Here is an 18,409-nt window from a genome sequence, read left to right as displayed (position 1 = left end):
GGCACTATGCATTGGGGAAGGAAGCGTTCTCCTAGCATCCGCCAAACCCTGATTCGTCCCTCGGACTACCAGATGGTGAAGAGTGATTCATCACTCCAGAAAACACATTTCCACTGTTTCAGAGTCCAATGGCGGCAAGCTTTACACCACTCCAGCCGACGCTTGGCATTGTGCATGGTAATCTTAAGCTTGTGTGTTGCTGCTCAGCCATGGAAACCCAGTCATGGAAGCTTCCGGTGAACAGTTATTGTGCTGACGTTGCTTCCAGAGGCAGCTTGGACCTCGGTAGTGAGTGTGTGGCCTACCACTTTACAGCTGAGCCATTGTTGCTCCTCGAAGCTTCCACTTCACAATAACAGCACTTAGTTGACCAGGGCAACGGTCTGACTTGTTGGAAAGGTGGCATCCTATGAAGGTGCCCTGTTGAAATTCACTGAGCTCTTTAGTAAGGCCAATCTACTGCCTATGTTTGTCTATTGAGATTGCATGGCTCTGTGCTCGATTTTATACACCTGTCAGCAAAAGGGTGTAGTTTAAATAGCCAAATCCACTAATTTGAAGGTGTCCACATACTTTTGTATATATAGTGTATCAAGGTACTAAAGCATTTACCAACTCTAGTAATCCTAGTGCTGTAATACAACAGTATTTAAGTAATTCTGAGACCATGCAAAAAATGAAAACAGATGATAACTGATGATAAAATATATGGAGGAACAGAAAATAGCAGAGCTAGGATGGAGGATACAGAACAGTCTATGTAAGGCCATGCATGTTGTTGTTGTTTTTAACAGCCAAAATAGAAGTCTGAATGTGCCATTATGTGAAATGTGTACATTGTGTACATGAGAGTAATGTTGAATCAGCTATTCAAATGCTGCTGCTGGAGAATTTGACTATGGATGTTTAGCAGATAGGGCTTTATTCTTAGGAACTTCTTGGAAGTTTAAGATGAAGGCAAAACCAACAGCAGACAATAGATCACAATGAAACAAGACAGTAACTGTAGAAACAGGGTTCACTTTGCAGCAGCTGGCAAATCGAACACAGATTTTCAAAAAAGCATGAAAGCAAAGGGAGACGGCCAAAGCTAATCTTTAGATAAACAGCTAGGTAAAGGTTAGTTAATCAGCTAGGTTAGTAAAACAACTAGGTAAAGGTTAGCTAACCTGCTAGGTAAAGGTTAGCTAACCTGCTAGGTAAAGGTTAGCTAACCTGCTAGGTAAAGGTTAGCTAACCTGCTAGGTAAATTATAACTTTAGTTAAACAGACAGGTACAGGCTAAGATTACTTAACCAGCTAGGTAAAGGTTAGCTAACTAGCTAGGTAAATGTCATCTTTAGTTAAATAGCTAATTAAAGGTTAGCTAACCAGCTAGGTAAAGGTTAGTTAACCAGCTAGGTAAAGATTAGTTAAACAGCTAGGTAAAGGCCAGCTTCAGTTAAACGGATAGGTAAAGGTTAGTGAACCAGCTAGGTAAAGGTTATATTAAGTTAAACAGCAAGGTAAAGCCTAGATTTAGTTAAACAGCTAGGTAAGGGTTAGTTAAACAACTAGGTAAAAGGTTAACGTAAGGAGATACACAAATGTATGTTTATGCTATGTGACAGTTTAAAAGCAATTGAGGACTACTACTTACTTGGCAAATTACATTTTGAGTCTTAAGAGCATATATTAGATGTAACAATCTTTAATCTATAATGTAGCTACATTGTATATTAAAATAGGGTGGCTGGTAGCCTAGCGGTTAGGGCATTGGTCTAGAAACAGAAAGGTCGCTAGTTCAAATGCCCGAGCTGACAAGGTGAAGAATCTGCAGATGTGCCCTTGAGCAAGGCACTTATCCCTAACTGCTCCAGGGTTGCCGTTGATAATGGCGGACCTTGGCTGTGACCCACTCTCAGGTGGAGTTGCGCTAAGCAAAAAAACACATTTCTAATTCAAACATGCACACTTGTACATGTGTGAAATAGGACAAATATAAGCACCCACTAAATTAGTATTATTATTATTATTATAAATAAAGCAGTGCTCCACATTCAATAAGTTTAGCTAATCAACCAACAAAGGGTAATTGAATAAGATTAAGATAGTAGGCCTACTGACGTGAATGTAGAATGTGTTGCATTTTAAAATGAATTGGACAAGTTGCCCTTAATCAGAAGGGATGCTACAGTATTATAGTAGCTATATAGGCCAATGGTGTGTGTTCTATGCTGCTGCACATGGGTCTGGAGGGAAGCATCTTACCATGGCTGCAGCTGCTGCCTGGGCTGCCACAGCCGTATGGTTGACCTGGTGTTGAGAGGATTTGATTTTGGCCTGTAAGTGTGCAGGGGGGTGGAAGTACTTGCACTTCTCCCTGGAGCAGCGCGACTTGATGTAGTCCATGCAGACGGTGACCGTGTTGTCACTGGTGTCGATCATGGGGCTGTCGCTGGGGTGGGCGAAGCGGCAGTCCGTCTCGCCTCGCGCACAGGTCCCCCGCTGGAACTCACGACACACCTACAATAGGACAACCACACAGGACGAGATGGATGAGGTCATAGCACCCTGGAAATGTGCCCTGTTTGACAGTCAACAGGCATTCCGTAATGAACGTGCACTGAGTGTACAAAACATTAGGAACACCTGCTCTTTCCATGACATAGACTGACAAGGTGAATCCATATGAAAGCTATGATCCATTATTGATGTCACTTGTTAAATCGACTTCGTATCAGTGTAGATGGAGTGGAGGAAACAGGTTAAAGAAGGATTTTTGACACATGGATTGTGTTTGTGTGCCATTTAGAGAGTGAATGGGCAAGACAAAAGATTTAAATGCCATTGAACAGGGTATGGAAGTAGGTGCCAGGCGCACCGGTTTGTGTCAAGAACTGCACCCCTGCTGGGTTTTCCACACTCAACAGTTTCCTGTGTATCAAGAATGGTTCACCACCCAAAGGACATAAAGCCATGGGATGTGAAGACATGTGAAGGGATGTGAAGCGCATTAATGCAGTTGTGGTAAGAACTCAGGCTCCATGTTCACCCCTCACAAAACAGACATATATCTAGTCTCTGAAGAATAATGCTGCTAGGTTTTTCATGCTCAACAGTTGCCCGTGTGTATAAAGAATGGACCACCACCCAACGAACATCCAGCCAACTTGACACAACTGTGGGAAGCATTGGAGGCAACATGGGCCAGCATCCATGTGGAACACTTTTGACACCTTGTAGAGTCCATGCCCTGACAAATTGAGTCTGTTCTGAAGGGAAAAAGGGGGGGCTGCAACTCAATATTAGGAAGGTGTTCTCAGTGTGTTGTATATTCAGTGTATTAATACAGCATATCTCAGACAATGATAAGGCCTTGTTCTTGTTTGTGTGAAGGTGATTTGATACCTCCAGTTTGTCGATGCGCAATAGCTTCTGTGAGGGGGAAGAGGAGGATGAGTTTGAGCTCTGGAGTGTGACTGGGGGGCTTCCAGGGACCATGACTGGGGTGTTGGGGAGCAGCTCCGTGGGTATCAGGCTCATCCCATGGCTCATGGAGGTCATGGGTGTAAGGTAAGGAGAGTAGCTGAGACCTGGGCTCGTACCAAGCCCCTGGGTGACATTGAACGCAGGCTGTAAAAGAGAAGGGACAGCAGTCAGTACAGACACTACTACACATCTGAAATGAAGGATCTGAGTTTTGGGATGGTGTATAATTAAGCAATAAGGCACGAGGAGGTGTGGTATATGGCCAATATACCACGACTAAAGGCTGTTTTTACGCACAACGCAACGCGGCCTTTAGCCGTGGTATATTGGCCATATATCACCAACCCCCGAGGTGCCTTATTGCTATTATAAACTGGTTACCAATGTAATTAGAGCGGTACAAATAAATGTTTTGTCATACCCGTGGGTTACGGCCTGATATACCACAGCTGTCAGCCAATCAGCATTCAGGGTTCGAACCACCCAGTTTATAATGTCTGATATACTACGATTTTCAACCAATCAGCTTTCAGGGCTCAAACCACCCAGTTTATAATAAACTGTACTTACTACAGGCTGCATGCTCGTGCCTGGGATCATGAAGTGCATCTGCTGGGCCAGCATGGCTGCTGCCGTCTTCTGCTGGATGAGGTTGTTGCGTCCGTTAATCTCTAGCTGGGTTTTTAAATGAGAAGGTGGATGAAGGTACTTACAGTTTTCTCTTGAACAACGACCCTGGAATAAGAGTAAGAACACAAAAGAAAGATAACTATTAGACAAGATAAAAACCCTTAAACGTAGGCCTAAGCCTATGAGCCTAGAGCTTTATAAATATAATATACATATTTATTTGACATAAAGTGAAGCATCATTACTGGACAGGGTCACTAGAATTCATTGACAACCAAGGAAAGCAACAAAGACATCCATTAAAACAAGACACAAAAGACCATTCATGAAAGATTCATGTTGAGCCTCAATCAATGTCCTGAAGATGCAGTAGCCCACGCCCCTAACAAACCAAGACCATTCAGCTCAGAGGACAGGACACTAATGCAATATCAGGAAACTCAATCACAGTGACACAGAATCACACCTTCACACTTGAAATGCTTTTCTGTGGGGACAGATAGTATGGTAGTTTGGTTGATGCTATTGTTGTTGGAGAGGCAGTATGATTGACAGAGAGGAGCACACTGCGCCCCAAGACAAATGCACACAAGAGATGGATGCCTGTAGAGCAGGTATTCTCAAACTGGGGTACGCGCAAATGCCGTCAGTGGTACGCCAAATAACAATGTGATTCAAATGTTTTATTTAAAAAAAAAAATTTAAATCACATTTTCAAACAGTCCATTTATATTTTCCAACGGGGCTATACATTTGGGTGAGTTTTTTTTCCTCGCCTGAGAAGCCTTGTTTCACTGCCCAAAATAAAAATGTAACCATCTAGTGTTCAGTAAAAAGAAAAAACACAATGTCAAATACAGGTAGCCTCGTCAAATAATTAACATCCAATCACATTAACCGTTACTCTCTCTCGGGAATTCCAATAAAGGTCTGTATGTTGCCAAACGTAGCTGCTGCACATTGTTTGCTCGAAAAATGATAAATGGTTAAAAAAAGTAAGGCCCGCGTCCATAGACACATACCAGCTCTACTGGTAGTACTGCTACTACCAGACGTACTACACCTGCACCTGTCGACCACACAAGTTGTTCTGCTTCCACGAGCACATCCAATGCTAACATCAGTAATTCTACATTTGTTGTTAGCCCAGCTAGCTTGGACACTGACAGTTGTGAATCTGATGCAGCCCAAGAGCTACTGTCCTCTTATCCAGGAAAGCACCGAACAACATACAGGGACGTTGGACCATCAAAAAGGTGCAAATATGACGAGAACTACATTGACTTGGGGCTCACTTATATTGGGAGTAGTGTCTTTCCTCAGCCACAGTGTGTTATACACTACCGGTCAAAAGTTTTAGAACACCTACTCATTCAAGGATTTTTCTTTATTTTTACTGTTTTCTACGTCGTAAAATAATAGTGAAGCCATCAAAACTATGAAATAACACATATGGAATCATGTAGAAACCAAAAAAAGTGTTAAGCTTTATTTTGATGTATTACACTTGTATTTATATGAATGTTAAATATTTATATTTCTGTAGTTTGAATTTGTCGCTCTGCAATTTCACCGGATGTTGTCAAGGTGGGTCGCTAGCAGAACTGCGCTAGAAAGGTTAAACAATTCTAAATATATTTTATATTTGAGATTCTTCAAATAGCCACCCTTTGCTTTAATGACAGCTTTGCACACTCTTGGCATTCTCTCAACCAACTTCACCTGGAATGCTTTTCCAACAGACTTGAAGGAGTTCCCAAATATACTGAGCACGTGTTGGCAACTTTTTCTTCACTCTGCGGGTGACTCATCCCAAACCCTCTCAATTTGTTTGAGGTCGGGGGACTGTGGAGGCCAGGTCATCTGATGCAGCACTCCTTTACTCTCCTTCTTGGTAAAATATATCTTACACAGCCTGGAGGTGTGTTTTGTCATTGTCCTGTTGAAAAACAAATAATTGTCCCACTAAGCCCAAACCAGATGAGATGGCGTATCGCTGCAGAATGCTGTGGTAGCCATACTGGTTGAGTGTGCCGTGAATTGTAAATAAATCACAGACGGTGTCACCAGCAAAGCACCCCCACACCATAACACCTCCTCCTCCATGCGTCACAGTGGGAAATACACATGCAGAGATCATCCGTTCACCCACACCGCGTCTCACAAAGACACAGAGGTTGGAACCAAAAATCTCAATTTTGAACTCCAGACCAAAGGACAAATTCCCACCGGTCTAATGACCATTGCTCGTGTTTCTTGGCCAAAACAAGTCTCTCATTTTTATTGGTGTTCTTTAGTAGTGGTTTCTTAGCAGCAATTCGAACATGAAGGCCTGATTCTCTTCGCTTATTTGAGCTGTAATTACCATAATATGGACTGGGTCTTTCACCAAATAGGGCTATCTAAATGAACTTTTAAGAAGGCATACCTGTTAATACAAATGCATTCCAGGTGACTACCTCATGAAGCTGGTTAAGATAATGCCAAGAGTGTACAAATCTGTCAAGGCAAAGGGTGGCTATTTGAAGAATCTCAAATATAAAATGTATTTTGATTTGTTTAACTATTTTTTGGTTACTACATGATTCCATGTGTGTTATTTCATGGTGTTAATGCCTTCACTATTATTCTAGAATGTAGAAAATAGTCAAAATAAAGAAAATCCCTTGAATGACTAGGTGTTCTAGTACATTTGCACATACGCTACCGGCCAAAAGTTCTCTCAGAACTCGATGAAACCTTAACTCTTGCGCAGACATTTAGAAACAAAACATGCCAATTTGAAAAAATAAGCCACAGGAGCATTTTGAGCGAGAATTAAGACAACTTTTGAGTAGTAAGACATGTATAAAAGCAACAGATACCAATAATAAGAAGGGGCTAGAAGCGTCTTATATTGTGAGCTACCGAGTGGCTAGGACAGGCAAGCCCCATACTATTGTGGATGACTTAATTATTCCTGCCGTCACGGATATGGCTGGGACAATGCTGGGGGAAAAGGCCCCAAAACTATACAGACAATGCCTTCATCAAGCAACACTTTTTCACGACGCATCAGTGACATGGCAGGAGACATTTTGAAAGAATTACTGCTTGGCATACAAGCCAGTGAATTCTATGCTTTATAGAGCTGAATTAGTCAACAGACCTGGCAGGCCTGGCACAGCTCCAGGTATACAGTTGAAGTCAGAAGTTTACATACACTTAGGTTGGAGTCATTAAAACTCGTTTTTCAACCACTACACACATTTCTTGTTAACAAACTATAGTTTTGGCAAGTCGGTTAGGACATCTACTTTGTGCATGACACAATAACTTTTTCCAACAATTGTTTACAGACAGATTATTTCACTTATAATTTACTGGATCACAATTCCAGTCGGTCAGAAGTTTACATACACATCATGGGAAAATCAAAATAAATCAGTCAGGACCTCAGATAAAAATGGTACATCTCCACAAGTCTGGTTCAACCTTGGGAGCAATTTCCAAACGCCTGAAGGTACCACGTTCATCTGTACAAACAAAAGTATGCAAGTATAAACACCATGGAACCACGCAGTCGTCATACAGCTCAGGAAGGAGACGCGTTCTGTCTCCTAGAGATGAACGTACTTTGGTGCGAAAAATGCAAATCAATCCCAAAACAACAGCAAAGGACCTTGTGAAGATGCTGGAGGAAACAGGTACAAAAGTATCTATATCCACAGTAAAACAAGTCCTATATCGACATAACCTGAAAGGCCGCTCAGCAAGGAAGAAGCCACTGCTCTAGAGTTGCAAAGAAAAAGCCATATCTCAGACTGGTCAATAAAAATAAAAGATTAAGCATCCCGGAGTCGCCTCTTCACTGTTGACGTTGAGACTGGTGTTTTGCGGGTACTATTTAATGAAGCTGCCAATTGAGAACTTGTCTGTTTCTCAAACTAGACATTCTAATGTACTTGTCCTCTTGCTCAGTTGTGCACCGGGGCCTCCCACTCCTCTTTCTATTCTGGTTAGAGCCAGTTTGCACTGTTCTGTGAACAGAGTAGTACACAGTGTTGTTCGAGATCTTTCGTTTCTTGGCAATTTCTCACATGGAATAGCCTTAATTTCTCAGGACAAGAATAGACTGACTAGTTTCAGAAGAAAGTGCTTTGCTTCTGGCCATTTTGAGTCTGTAATCAAACCCACAAATGCTGATGCTCCAGATACTCAACTAGTCTAAAGGCCTGTTTGATTGCTTCTTTAATCAGAACGACATCTTTTTAGCTGTGCTAACAAAATTGCAAATGGGTATTCTAATGATCAAATAGCCTTTTTATGATAAACTTTGATTAACCTACACAACGTACCATTGGAACACAGGAGTGATGGTTGCTGATAAATGGGTCTCTGTATGCCTATTTAGATATTCCAGCTACAATAGTAATTTACATTAACAATGTCTAAACTGTTTTTCTGATCAATTTGATGTTATTTTAAATGGACAAAAAAAAAGAGATTTTCTTTCAATAACAAGGACAATTCTAAATGTCCCCAAACTTTTGAACAGTAGTGTACATCTAGTTTGACCAGCGTTGTGTCAGGTCACTCCGGTGCACATTGACCGTGGCGTGTCCAGAAAGTAGCCCATCTCAACTTTTTCCAACTGATCTGTCTAAAATTCAGGGCATCAATGTTGTTGAAAAAATAAGCAAAACTTTTGTGGTTCTCGATGGCTAAAGTTATATATTTCAAAAACAGCTGCAGTAAGAAGGACTATCAACATATATTGAGCAGCTGACATTATAGACAGAAACATGCTACATGTCAGACCAATCTAAACTCATCCCCTGGCATGTCCAGCCCATCCATTATATCAGCCAATCATGGCTAGTGGGAAGGATCCTGCCTTTTCCATGGCTAAACCAACTAGGCTCTTAATTTAACCATTTTATTTGTATTTACAGATGGAATACAAGTTTGTTACTAAGGTACATGAAAGTTCACATGAAACGCATTTTTGCACAAAAAAATTAAGCCGTTCAAATGCCTCTCCTGTGAAGTAGTGACATGCGACATATGCCTAGCTTCCTGAAACAGGTCACATATTGACGTGAATATACACTGGGTGTACAAAACATTAAGAACACCTTCCTAATAGTGAGTTGCACCCCCCCATTTTACCCTCATAACAGCCTCAATTTGTTGGAGAATGGACTCTACAAGGTGACGAAAGTGTCCAACAGGGATGCATGTTGACTCCAATGCTTCCCACAGATGTGGTAAGATGGCTGGATGTCCTTTGGGTGGAGGACCATTCTTGACACACACACACACACAGGAAACTGTTGAGCTTGAAAAACCTAGCGTGAAAAAGTCACACCAATAAGGGATCATAGCATTCACTTGGTCAGTTTGTGTCATGGAAAGAGCAGGTGTTCTTTATGTTTTATACACTCAGTGTACATTATTCAAGTTAAGATGAAATGTCAAATCAATATGCAGTGCTTAGGCCAGGAGTGGATAAATAACCAATGATAACGACATTAGCAGCACGAAAGGTCTCTGGGAGACCCAAGCAAAACGTGAGGATACAGTACTAGCCTATAGATTTATGTAAATTGAGTGAGCATAAAACAGGTATAGATGAGGTACTGTAAATGTCTGGGGTCATTCTGGGTTTAATGCCATTATTTTAATACAATAATATTTTCATCTGTACAATCCATTACCTTTCAGCTCTTCTGCTTACATATTTACTGGTCCTCAACACATTAAAAGGGAGCGTACAGTCTTATGGGGGCACAGCATGGTCTTATGGGGGCACGGGGCAGTCTTATGGGGGCACGGCATGGTCTTATGGGGGCACAGCATGGTCTTATGGGGGCACGGGGCAGTCTTATGGGGGCATGGGGCAGTCTTATGGGGGCACAGCATGGTCTTATGGGGGCACAGCATGGTCTTATGGGGGCACGGGGCAGTCTTATGGGGGCATGGGGCAGTCTTATGGGGGCACGGCATGGTCTTATGGGGGCACAGCATGGTCTTATGGGGGCACGGGGCAGTCTTATGGGGGCATGGGGCAGTCTTATGGGGGCACGGCATGGTCTTATGGGGGCACAGCATGGTCTTATGGGGGCACGGGGCAGTCTTATGGGGGCACGGGGCAGTCTTATGGGGGCACGGGGCAGTCTTATGGGGGCACGGGGCAGTCTTATGGGGGCACGGGGCAGTCTTATGGGGGCACGGGGCAGTCTTATGGGGGCACGGGGCAGTCTTATGGGGGCACAGCATGGTCTTATGGGGGCACGGGGCAGTCTTATGGGGGCACAGGGCAGTCTTGTGGGGGCACAGGGCAGTCTTATGGGGGCACAGCATGGTCTTATAGGGGCACAGCATGGTCTTATGGGGGCACGGGGCAGTCTTATGGGGGACCGGCGCGGGATTATGGGGGCACAGCATGGTCTTATGGGGGCACGGGGCAGTCTTATGGGGGCACAGCATGGTCTTATGGGGGCACAGCATGGTCTTATGGGGGCACAGCATGGTCTTATGGGGGCACGGGGCAGTCTTATGGGGGCACAGCATGGTCTTATGGGGGCACAGCATGGTCTTATGGGGGCACGGGGCAGTCTTATGGGGGCACAGCATGGTCTTATGGGGGCACAGCATGGTCTTATGGGGGCACAGCATGGTCTTATGGGGGACCGGCGCGGGATTATGGGGGACCGGCGCGGGATTATGGGGGACCGGTGTGGTTTTATGAGAACTCGGCACGGTCTTATGGGGCCTTGGCAGTCTCAGCTGCTGTCAAAACACTGGGTGTTTTGGGTGATGCACAGGCGCCTCAGTTTGCTTTAGCCTACTTCTGAAAAGAAGGTGAAGCAGGTGCTGACTGCTGAGAGGAAAGGGGTGAAAAAACGAATGTACTGTATCTCTGTAAAGCAGTCCTTCACTCAGTCTGTCTCTAAAGTAGTCCTTCACTCAGTCCGTCTCTGTAAAGTAGTCCTTCACTCAGTCCGTCTCTGTAAAGCAGTCCTTCACTCAGTCCGTCTCTGTAAAGCAGTCCTTCACTCAGTCCGTCTCTGTAAAGTAGTCCTTCACTCAGTCCGTCTCTGTAAAGCAGTCCTTCACTCAGTCCGTCTCTGTAAAGCAGTCCTTCACTCAGTCAGTCTCTGTAAAGCAGTCCTTCACTCAGTCAGTCTCTGTAAAGTAGTCCTTCACTCAGTCCGTCTCTGTAAAGTAGGCCTTCACTCAGTCCATCTCTGTAAAGTAGTCCTTCACTCAGTCCGTCTCTGTAAAGTAGTCCTTCTCTCAGTCAGTCTCTGTAAAGTAGTCCTTCACTCAGTCAGTCTCTGTAAAGTAGTCCTTCTCTCAGTCAGTCTCTGTAAAGTAGTCCTTCACTCAGTCCGTCTCTGTAAAGTAGTCCTTCTCTCAGTCAGTCTCTGTAAAGTAGTCCTTCACTCAGTCCGTCTCTGTAAAGCAGTCCTTCACTCAGTCAGTCTCTGTAAAGTAGTCCTTCTCTCAGTCTGTCTCTGTAAAGTAGTCCTTCACTCAGTCCGTCTCTGTAAAGCAGTCCTTCTCTCAGTCAGTCTCTGTAAAGTAGTCCTTCACTCAGTCAGTCTCTGTAAAGCAATCCTTCACTCAGTCTGTCCTCGGCTCCATTACATCTTTCGCCTGCTTGTTTTCTGTGACAGCTTTGTTCCTAGTGTGAAATGTTAAGGATTGGTGGAGTTCCCTTCCCTTTCACAAGTGGACTCTGTCAACCCCTGGTCCACCCCTCTGGTGTCCTTGGCTAGCCCTCAGTGCACTGCTGTTCTAGAACAAACATTAAAAATCTTGTATTGACAGAACAGGATTTAGGCTACACTGGTTTTTAATAATGTATAATTCTGAGATTAGAATTAAATTATGTTTCATCCATCCTAATGTCAAAGAAAGTCACTTTCAATATGGGGCAGATGTTCAGTGATCAATTTACAGATTGATTATCAATTTGTCATATCACACTTTGTCTCAGATTACAGAGTATGAGGCGAATAGCTGACTTCCACAATTGAAAGGCTATTTGGAGGAGATATAACTCAGAGTAACAGAGAAGGTTTTATTTTTCCCTTGGCGTAAACCCACCACATCTAAAAACAGGCTTCACAATATATGATCTACCAGGCGCTAAAAGTACAAGCCCATGAAACACAAGAGCCATTTTTGTGATGTACTGTATCTGGTGGCAGCTCTGTACATACATTTTCGCGAGCAAGGCAGCAGACGTGGAGCAGACAAATCAGACTAATCTCAGTATAACAGTGTGCTGTACTGCGCTGGCCACCCCACCCACACACTGAATGTTAAACACCATGCAAAAAAACAAGACAGCCCGAAAAGCTGAAGGAGCAGCCTGAGCACAAAATACACAATTAATATTTGCTCCTCAGTCCTGGTTTGGATGCAGGTTAATGGGGATTAAAAGTGATTCTGAGCAGAGACATGTAATAAGGCTTTCAGCTTTAGTCCCATGCCCAGCGCAGAATAAAAATTGGCGTTTCTCATCACATTCCAGCAAAAGAATAGTCAGTCATTCTGGTGTCAGCCTAGTTTAAACCACCTAAAGTCTTCTAATCTCACCCCCCCAAATGTGTCAGGAGAAAATTAGGCCTAGATTCAGTTCACACTTCACAGCTGTCAGCACAATGATACAGCAACAGTAAAGGACTCCATTCTGTTGGTCAGATGGCAGGGTTTAGCTTAGGCTAAATCCTGTTGTGTTGGAAGGTAACTGTAGTGACCTACACAGTAGTTGAGGAAAGCATGTCCTACATTTTACATTTTCAGAGTGCTATAGTTAAGCAATAAGGCCCGAGGGGGTGTGGTATATGGCTAATGTACCACAGCTAAGGGCTGTCATCATGCCCAACGCAACGTGGAGTGCCTGGACACAGCCCTTGGCCATGGTATATTGGCCATATACAACAAACCCCCGAGGTGCCTTATTGCTATTATAAACTTGTTACCAACGTAATTACAGCAGTAAAAATAAAATGTTTATACCCCGGCTGTCAGCCAATCAGTATTCAGGGCTGAAACCACCCAGTTTATAGCTGGTAATAACACGTGTACAACCTAATAGGCTTGCGTAGGCTGAAAAATCTAAAGGCTAAGCTAACCTGTAGGCTAAGCTAACTTGTAGGTTAAGCTAACCTGTATGCTAAGCTAACCTGTAGGCTAAGCTAACCTGTATGCTAAGCTAACCTGTAGGCTAAGCTAACCTGTATCCTAAGCTAACCCGTAGGCTAAGCTAACCTAGGCAAGGCACAACGACTTAAGCAGCCATCCAACTGAATTAAATGTTTACTACTCACTGCTTTTGCATCAACTGGAGCAACTAGTTTCACAATAAGCTCATCATCATACACTATATATACACACAAAAGTACGTGAACAAGTTGTAGAAACATCTCAAGGATGATCAATGGAAACAGGATGTACCCAAGCTCAATTTCGAGTCTCATAGCAAAGGGTCTGAATTACTTACAGTACCGGTCAAAAGTTTGAAAACACCTACTCATTCAAGGGTTCTTCTTTAGTTGTACCATTTTCTAAATTGTAGAATAATAGTGAAGACATCAAAACTATGAAATAACACATATGGAATCATGTAATAACCAAAAAAGTGTTAAACAAATCAAAATATATTTCAGATTTTAGACTCTTCAAAACAGCCACCATTTGCCTTGATGACAGCTTTGCACACTCTTGGCATTCTCTCAAGCAGCTTCACCTGGAATGCTTTTCCAACCGTCTTTAAGGAGTTCCCATATAAGCGGAGCACTTGATGACTGTTTTTCCTTCACTCTGCGGTCCAACTCATCCCAAACCATCTCAATTGGGTTGAGGTCGGGGATTGTGGAGGCCAGGTCATCTGATGCAGCACTCCATCACTCTCCTTCTTGGTCAAATAGCCTTTGCACAGCCTGGAGGTGTGTTGGGTCATTGTCCTGTTGAAAAACAAATGATAGTCCCACTAAGTGCAAACCAGATGGGATGGTGTATCGCTGCAGAATACTGTGCTAGCCATGCTAGTTAAGTGTGCCCTGAATTCTAAATAAATCAGACAGTGTCACCAGCAAAGCATCCCCACACCATCACACCTCCTCCTCCATGCTTCAAGGTGGGAACTACACATGCGATCATCCGTTCACCTACTCTGCATCTCAAAGACACGGCGGTTGGAACAAAACATTACAAATGTGGACTCATCAGACCGATTTCCACCGGTCTAATATACATTGCTCATGTTTCTTGGCCCAAGCAAAATTCTTCTTCTTATTGGTGTCCTTTAGTAGTAGTTTTTTTGCAGCAATTTGACCATGAAGGCCTGATTCACACAGTCTCCTCTGAACAGGTGATGTTGACATGTGTATGTTACTTGAACTCTATGAAGCATTTATTTGGGCTGCTATTTCTGAGGCTGGTAACTCTAATGAACATATCCTCTACAGCAGAGGTAACTCTGGGTCTTCCTTTCCTGTGGCTGTCTTCATGACAGCCAGTTTCAGCATAGCGCTTGATGGTGTTTACGACTGCACTTGAACAAAATTTCAAAGTCCTTGAAATGTTCCTGGTTGACTGACCTTCATGTTTAAAGTAATGATGACTGTCGTTTCACTGCTTATTTGAGCTGTTCTTACCATAATACGGACTTGGCCAAATCTTCTGAATACCCCCTGCCTTGTCACAACACAATTGACTAACTCAAACGCATTAAGAAGGAAGGAAATTACACAAATGAACATTTTACAAGGCACACCTGTTAATTGGAATGCATTCCATGTGACTATCTCATGAAGCTGGTTGAGAGAATGCCAAGAGTGTGCAAAGCTACCATCAAGGCAAAGGGTGGCTGCTTTGAAGAATCTCATATATAAAATATATTATGATTTGTTTAACACCTTTTTGGTTACTGCATGATTCAATATGTGTTATTTCCTAGTTTTGACATCTTCACGACTATTCTACAAGAAAAACCCTTGAATGAGTAGGTGTGTCCAAACTCTTGACTGGTGCTGTACATTTTTAAATAAATAAATTTGCAAACATTTCTAAAAACCTGTTTTTGCATTGTCATTTTAGGGTATTGTAGGTAGACTGATGAGGAAAAATAATAATTAAATACATTTTAGAATAAGGCTGTAACCGAACAAAATGTGAAAAGGGCAATGGTACGAATACTTTCCGAAAATATTCAGACCCCTTCTCTTTTTCCACATTTAGTTACAGCCTTATTTTAAAATTGAATGACTTATAATGACTTAACATTTACATAAGTATTCAGACCCTTTACTCAGTACTTTGTTGAAGCACTTTTGCAGTGATTACGGACTCGAGTGTTCTTGGGTATGACACTACAAGCTTGCCACACCTGTTTTTAATTTTAATTTTTAGTTTATTTTATTTTTACAGGGACAGTGCACATTAATCAACGTTTCAGTAAAAGTGCCGGTTTTAGCCAGCCGGCTAATTTTCAACCGCAGTCCCTGGGCAGGTTATTAAAAACAATTACAATATAGACAATAGCACCATAGAACAAGCAAGACATAGCAACATAGGACAAGCAAGACATAGCATACAGACAGAGCAACATAGAACAAAAAGCAGCAAGACAAAATTCATAAAAGCAACAAAGTGTTTCCACACCTCACAAGCTACAGACAACAGACAACATGGAAAGCGGCAACACACAACTAGGGACCATGTTCACAAATCTGATTGACCTTTAGCCAGGTCTTCAAGCATTTTGTGAAAGTGTGATATGTGGTGCAGTTATGTGTGTCTGATGGCAGTGTATTCCAGACATGGGAAGCTCTCACAGAGAATGCAGATTTACTAAAGGTGCTTTTCCTTAGGGGAACTATACAGTCACCTCTCATGGCAGACCTTGTGGATCTGCTGCCATATGTCTGGGTTTTCTGTTTAACAAAAATATTGAGTGGAGGGGGAGCCAGGCCATTAAGGATCTTGAATACAAGACATGACATCCCAATCTTTTTGGCAGATCCTCTCAAGCTCTGTCTGGTTGGATGAGGAGTGTTGCAGCACAGCTATTTTCAGGTCTCTCCAGAGAAGTTCGATGGGGTTCAAGTCCGGGCTCTGGCTGGGCCACTCAAGGACTCAAGGACATTCAGAGACTTGTCCCGAAGCCAGTCCAAAGAGTACAATCTTGGTTTCATCAGATCAGAGAATCTTGTTTCTCATGGTCAGAGCCTTTAGGTGCCTTTTGGCAAACTCCAAGTGGGCTGTCATGTGCCTTTTACTGAGGAGTGGCTTCCATCTGGCCACTCTACCATAAAGACCTAATTGGTGGAGTGCTGCAGAGATGGTGTTCTGCATGGAAGATTATCCCATCTCTACAGAGGAACTCTGGAGCTCTGTCAGAGTGACCATCTGGTTCTTGGTCACCTCCCAGACCAAGGCCCTTCTCCCCCGATTGCTCAGTTTGGCAGGGCAGACAGCTCTAGGAAAAGTCTTGGTGGTTCCAAACTCCTTCCATTTAAGAATGATGGAGGCCACTGTGTTGTTGGGGACGTTCAATGCTGCATAATTTTTTTGGTACCCTTCCCAAGATCTGTGCCTCGACACAATCCTGTTTCGAAGCTCTACGGACAAGTCCTTCGACCTCATGTCTTGGTATTTGCTCTGACATGCCAACTGTGGGACCTTATGTATTCCTTTCCAAATCACGTCCAATCAATTGAATTTACAAAAGGTGGACTCCAATCAAGTTGCAGAAACATCTCAAGGATGATCAATGGAAACAGAAAGCACCAGAGATATATTTTGTGTCTGATAGCAAAGGGTCTGAGGTATCTCTGTTTTTTTATATATATAAATGAGCAAACATCTAAATAAAAAACTGGTTTTCCCCCTACTACAATTCCAGGGGGTTGCCTGCCTCTTATCTGAGGCATGAGAAGCCATGCCTTTCTCACTTGCTGATTTCCCCCCCAGAAACAGGGTTGGGCATCAGGCCTTGTTCCTCCCACTGCTCACAGCCTAACCCAACACTGCTGTGCATTGGCTGGCTGTGGGTTGGCTGGCTGGGGGCTGGCTGCTAGCTCCAGGCATGAGCAGCACTTTTCCCCTTCTCTGCTCAGTCTTCAGAGGCTTCCTCCGACCCAGCTTCAGCACAGTCTCCTGGGACCAGCCCACAGTAAACAGCTCCTCTCAGTCAGATCATGACTGATAGCCAGCCCCCAGCAACCAGCCAGCCCCCAGCCAGCACAGCAGTGTTGGGTTAGGCTATGAGCAGTGGGAGAAACAAGGCCTGATTCCCAACCCGGTTTCTGGGGAGGAAATCATCAGTTCAGAAAGGCATCCTGCTTCTCATCCTGTCGATTCAGATAAGAGGCAGGCAACCCCCTGGAATTGCTACGAGACTTGAAATTGAGCTCAGGTGCATCCTGTTTCCATTGATCATCCTTCAAATGTTTCTACAACTGGACTGGAGTCCACCTGTGGTAAATTCTATTGATTGGACATGATGATTTGGAAAGGCACACATCTGTTTATATAAGGTTCCACAGTTGGCAATGCATGTCAGAGCAAAAACCAAGCCATGAGGTCGAAGGAATGTGTTATACCCCCAATACATGCTAACTAACCTCTGACCATTACATTAACATGGGAGTTTCGCATTTTTGGGGTGTATGATATTTGTGCATCTGTAACTTTCTCACTCTTAATAATTCACTATTTATTCAGGACTATCCATAATCGTGGTGGCATCCTCATCAATGTAGAAGAGTTTAGAAACATATTATATTCTTTTTTACAATAAGTTACTCCAAAATAATACAATACATTATTTACCATTAATTTCTATTGGGCACAAAATATTCTGAAACAAACAGCAAATCCAATACGTATTTTTAATGGAAAAAAGCTTTCAATGTAAACTTAAACCAGATATAAACTATGTAGAAAAGGACCTATATATATTTATTTTTTTATCTTTGAGAACTAACTATCACCTAAATAAAAGCCAGACATTCGGGGACAATTGGAAATGCCAAAAACAATGAAATTAGTAGGGCTGTGACGATACCATTGTCTAAATATATTTTTACATGTCAAAAATAAAAACATGAAGCTGACCATACTCTTTTTGACCTTTAAAAACCTGCTGTATGTAAAATATTGTTTGCTATAAGCTTGGGAAATAAATAAATGTTGACTCAGGATGACAATATAATGATGTTTGTTTCCAACATCAGGGCTGTTTTCCTAAACTTAAATCCACTTTGTGTTTTGTTTTCATTCCACGATACGAGCGAGCATCGCGATA

At 42.9% G+C, this 18,409-nt stretch overlaps 1 protein-coding gene across 14 annotated transcripts in view; it reads right to left on the bottom strand.

Moving 5' to 3' along the window:
• Positions 1 to 18,409, bottom strand: part of LOC115130506 (muscleblind-like protein 2a) — a 47,552-nt gene that overhangs the window by 13,126 nt on the left and 16,017 nt on the right. For all 14 annotated transcript variants that reach the window (XM_029661742.2, XM_065019323.1, XM_029661785.2 and 11 more), the window contains 3 exons: positions 4,042 to 4,206; positions 3,391 to 3,615; positions 2,251 to 2,505 (listed from right to left, as the gene is read on the bottom strand). In XM_029661742.2, coding sequence (XP_029517602.1) covers positions 2,251 to 2,505; positions 3,391 to 3,615; positions 4,042 to 4,206 — 645 coding nt within the window. The remainder of the gene's footprint in view (positions 1 to 2,250; positions 2,506 to 3,390; positions 3,616 to 4,041; positions 4,207 to 18,409) is intronic.

Source organism: Oncorhynchus nerka, linkage group LG1 (genome assembly GCF_034236695.1).
Source record: "Oncorhynchus nerka isolate Pitt River linkage group LG1, Oner_Uvic_2.0, whole genome shotgun sequence".
Lineage (NCBI taxonomy): Eukaryota > Metazoa > Chordata > Actinopteri > Salmoniformes > Salmonidae > Oncorhynchus > Oncorhynchus nerka.
This window is presented reverse-complemented; position numbering and strand designations above follow the sequence as displayed.